General features: G+C 47.0%; 1 protein-coding gene across 5 annotated transcripts in view; it reads right to left on the minus strand.

Moving 5' to 3' along the window:
• Positions 1-2,773, minus strand: part of GEMIN5 (gem nuclear organelle associated protein 5) — a 46,838-nt gene extending 44,065 nt beyond the window's left edge. For 4 of the 5 annotated variants that reach the window (XM_081826216.1, XM_081826215.1, XM_081826217.1 and 1 more), the window contains exons 1-3: positions 2,522-2,773; positions 1,574-1,734; positions 701-882 (exon numbers count right to left, since the gene is read on the minus strand). In XM_081826216.1, the coding sequence (XP_081682342.1) occupies positions 701-882; positions 1,574-1,734; positions 2,522-2,687 (509 nt within the window). In that variant the 5' untranslated portion in view covers positions 2,688-2,773. The remainder of the gene's footprint in view (positions 1-700; positions 883-1,573; positions 1,735-2,521) is intronic. The other variant, XM_081826214.1, reaches the window with a different exon arrangement.
• Between the last annotated feature and the right edge of the window lie 1,555 nt (positions 2,774-4,328).

A 4,328-nucleotide genomic window follows, 5' to 3' on the forward strand; every position in this document is an offset into this window, starting at 1 on the left:
CTATCTTCCATTTAATATTCCCTTGACTCCCACATACCTCTCCTCTGGCTTCATGTCTATGCACATTTGTACAACAAAGTCTCCATGTGTATCTTGACTACTGTACCCCCAGTTTCTTGAATCCACTCCAGCCAGACTTTCTCCTCCAACGTTCTAGAGCTTATGTCAATTCTTCAAACTAGAGTGAAAAGACATCTTTGGGAGAGAAGTAGATGGAGTGGTGAGGGAAAGGGGGGTGCCTGCTCACACAGTTTATGTGAAACAACCTTGGTGATCGAGGTGCAGGCAGAGAGCCCAATGCCAGACTACTCTCCCAATCCAGACAGAGGGTTGAGAACTGGGACAGAGCTGAGTCCTCTGACACTCTGGGAGTAAATGTTATCTTGAAGAGCAAGTATTGAGGGAGGGAAAGGGGGAAAGAGGGTATTTCCTACATTTGGAGGCTGACTAAAGAAATCAGATGTGAAGAATGAGGAAAGTACACTACTGTAGAAACTAAAGAAATATAAACAGAGAAAGAGAGAGAGAGATAGTAAGGACCTGGAAGTCACAGGAATAAATGTTACCAAGGGCTCAGGGAGTGGTTAAAACCTATAAATGGCTTCTTCTGAGGAATAAATGGGACAGGAGAATATAAAGCAAATGCAAAATATGCTCATTAACAAAAATACATTACCAGTAGAGATGATACAGCACTTACCCAATGGCTACTAAATCTTCATGATGAGGTGAGCAAGTAAGACAGAAAATTGTCCTGGGTTCTATAAAGAGGTGCTGGCTGTCATTTCTGTTAAGCCAGTAACAGAAAACTACTCCTTTTTCATCTCCAGATACTATTAAATCCTTTACTTGAGGAGACCAATGCAATGCTGATATTGTATGCTTTAAAACAAAACAAAAATACATTTGCTTCTCATTGGTCAGTGCTGAATTTTTAGTTTGTTTTTAACCTGTATAATACCAGGCACATTGATAGGTACATAATACTGTTACTGCCACTTGTATACCAAGGGTACATGAACCAAATGGTAGAAGAATTTAAGCTCCTAAGGATCAAAGAACCATTTAAAAACATTTCTTCCTTTAATAGCTTAATGCAAAGTTCTTACGAAGACTGAGTCTTTTCCTTTTCTACATTCTCTCAAAAGGCAGATTTATCAAGTAATCATTTAGTTTAGAAACAAGTTTCATTCACTCATTTACAGTTTATATCAGGAGTCTTTTTCATGTAAAGAACCAGATAATAGGTATTTTAGACTCTGTCAGCCGTAATGTCTCTGGTACAACTACTCAACTCTGCCGTTGTAGTATGCAAGCAGCCAATACTTGAATTAATGACTGTGGCCATATTCCAGTAAAAACAATCTACAAAAACAGGCAGCACTGTAGTTTGCTGACCGCTGGTTTATATGTATCTCCTTCCAAAAAAGTTTTGAGGCATCTTACAATATAGAGTTTCTCATCCAATTAAGAACGTAAAAGCTAACTTGCACAGATGAGCTAGAGTACTTGAAACAAACGAACCCTCAGCAGATACATAATAACGGTCTGAGAAACCATTAAGCCATGGTACCTGATGGAGTGCATGTTCTGTCACGACTGTTCTTGTCTCTACATCCCAGATTTTCACAGTTCCATCATCAGAGCTGGTGGCACAGAGATTGTATTGACCCGGGTAATGAGAAAAGGTGAAGCCAGAGACCCTTTCGGTGTGTCCCATCAACTCCCCTATGACTTCAAGGAAAACCAGACTTCAGGTTAGAGTGCTACCTAGATTCCTGGCAGAATCATACTGTTGTTAGATGAGTGGGACCTCCCTTGTCCTGTGGTATAACGAAAGTATCCAGGCACTCATAATCAGAAATCCCAAGTGCTGGTTCTGGCTCTGCCACAAGACTTCAGCCCATTTTATCTCCTTGAGCCTCACTCTTTTCAACCGTAAAATGCTGCTGATATCCCTTGCTGTTCACAGTTCACAGGCTGAGGAGTGGCTCAAATGAAGAATGTAAAAGTGATTCTTATTTAGATATGGCCAGAGCTCATTTGTTAAAGAATAAATAACTAGCTTGCCATATCCCAAGGCATAATCAAAACCTAGTTTGGAGCCTGAAAGCTTCTGGCTCAACTCATTCATCTTACAGAAACAAGTATGTATTTCCAGGATCTTGTTTAGGGCCTGGAGCTGTAGGCAGCCCCTAAACCCAGAAAGGCTCCCAGGGGGCCCGCGCGCGCTGCGTGGGGGAGGGTGGCCAAAGATGTTATAAATGCCTGGGTCTAGAAAGGGGTAACTTCAGTGAGCAAGCGGTCCTACGTGAGAGCGCCAGGAGGCGGGACCGCTAAGCCACAGCGTGGTGTAGCTCAATCTTGGAGACGCGGACGCAACAGCCTAGTGACTGTGAGCTGATCCTTCCTGGGCCTCAGTTTCCCCATCTGTAGAGAAAGGTAGCTAGAAACGCCCAATCGGCGCCTCCGGCGAACCCAAGAAGGGCAGGAAGGCGGGGGCCCGGAGGTGAGGAGTTACCTCGAAATGGGGGCGTCCCAGGGATCGCGCCGGCGCTCGGGCCCACGCGGACAAGGAAGACGGAGGTCCGCGCTGCGAAGCCGAAAAGGCCCCCGGGCACGGCATCGCTGCAGCGGGCGCAGTACCAGTTAGGAGAAGGCGGCAGCGTGCGCGGCTCCTGTCCCATGATCACCAGCCAGCAGGGATGAACGAAGGAGCCACAGGGGTAGACCGTTCGCAGCCCCACGCCGTAGCTGGGAAGGGGGCGGGGTTGGCTCCGAGCCCCGCCTCGCCGGGCCCGCCGCTACGGCGCGCGCCGAGGCCCAGGCCACACCGCGAGCTCTGCTCCCGCCGCCGCGGGGCTGGGAGGGGCTCGGCCGCGCGCGCGGGGCTCCGCCTCCCAGTCCCACCCGTGGCGAGAAGGTCTGGTGCTGCCGGAGCCTAGCCTGGGGGTTAGGCATTCTCACCTCCTACAGCAAAGTACATAATTAAGGCGTTAGACTTGTGGAGTCACCTCCCCGCACAGCCGTTTTATTTTTTGGACCGGTTCAACCACTATTCCATCAAGTATTTTTGAACGCTATGTGCCAGGGCACTTCGCCAGTTCTGGAGATTCTTTAAAGACATCTACAACAAGCCAGTTAACAAAAAGATAAAAGTTTGAATCAAATCAAAAAAGAAAGGAAGAGTTAGTTCCGGCAACTGGGTGGAAATTCTGGCTCTAGAGTCTTAGTACTCAAAGAGGAGCGGAATAGAGTAACTGTTGATTGCGTGCCAGCTCTGTGAAGGGAATTGTATATGGTTAACTGCTGTGGAGGAAAGGAATGAAAGTTTCGGATTCTGCGCTTGCACTCTCCTACTCCTGTATTGCTTCTTTGCAGAGGGCATGTGGCAGTCCTGCATAGGAAGTGAACGAAACCTGAAATATGTATCCTTATGTAAAGAGGTCAAGCATATATTTGGATGTGGGTAGGGGCACTAATTTTGGAGGCATCCAGCCCCGGATTGAATTAGTGGTTTTGCCAGTTTTCGGAGAGACTTTAACCTATCCTGATCTGTTTCCTCGTTTGAAGGAAGATGATAATCCATGCCTTGTTGGATTGCTGTGAGGAATACATAGATTTAGTGAAACGCCTGCCGGGCATATATGGTAGCAAGTTGCCAGTGAGTATTAATTTATCTCTTGGAGGTCAACCTGGAGATTAACATAGGGATTAGGACCTCATACTTTGTATTCGAGCTGTTTGTACGTTGTAGAGCTTTCCACACGATCTCTAGTGATCTTCACAACAAGCCTGTGCTGTAGGGATAGTTGTTTTTGTTTTGCTCAGAAGAAAACTGAGGCCCACCTCTCTTTTCCCAATCTTTCCGGCCCCTTGTGAGGTGAGGTTTCTCAATTTTTCTTTTTTTCTTTTTTTTTAAAAAAGATTTTATTTATTTATTTGACAGAGATAGCGAGAGAGAGGGAACACAAGCAGGGGGAGTGAGAGAGGGAGAAGCAGGCTTCCCGCCGAGCAGGGAACCCAATACGGGGCTCGTGGGATCATGACCTGAGCCCAAGGCTTAACCACTGAGCCACCCAGGCGCCCCGAAGTTTCTCAATTTTTTTGGATCTCGATGAATGTCCAGAAACTCACTAGTTTTGGCCTTTATTAAAGTCATTCATTCCCAGGCAAGGCTGGCCGGATCACGCCTATAGAGCAGGCGACGTGTTCGCGGTCTCCATGACAGCATCCCGGGTGTAAATACTGCTAGGTCTCCCGCAGTGGGGGGTGGGGGAGGGAGCACCTAAGAATTGCGCATGCGCTTTGTCCACACAGTGCATGAA

This window comes from Leptonychotes weddellii, chromosome 7 (genome assembly GCF_054177405.1).
Source record: "Leptonychotes weddellii isolate Sample4059 chromosome 7, ASM5417740v2, whole genome shotgun sequence".
In the NCBI taxonomy this organism is placed as follows: domain Eukaryota; kingdom Metazoa; phylum Chordata; class Mammalia; order Carnivora; family Phocidae; genus Leptonychotes; species Leptonychotes weddellii.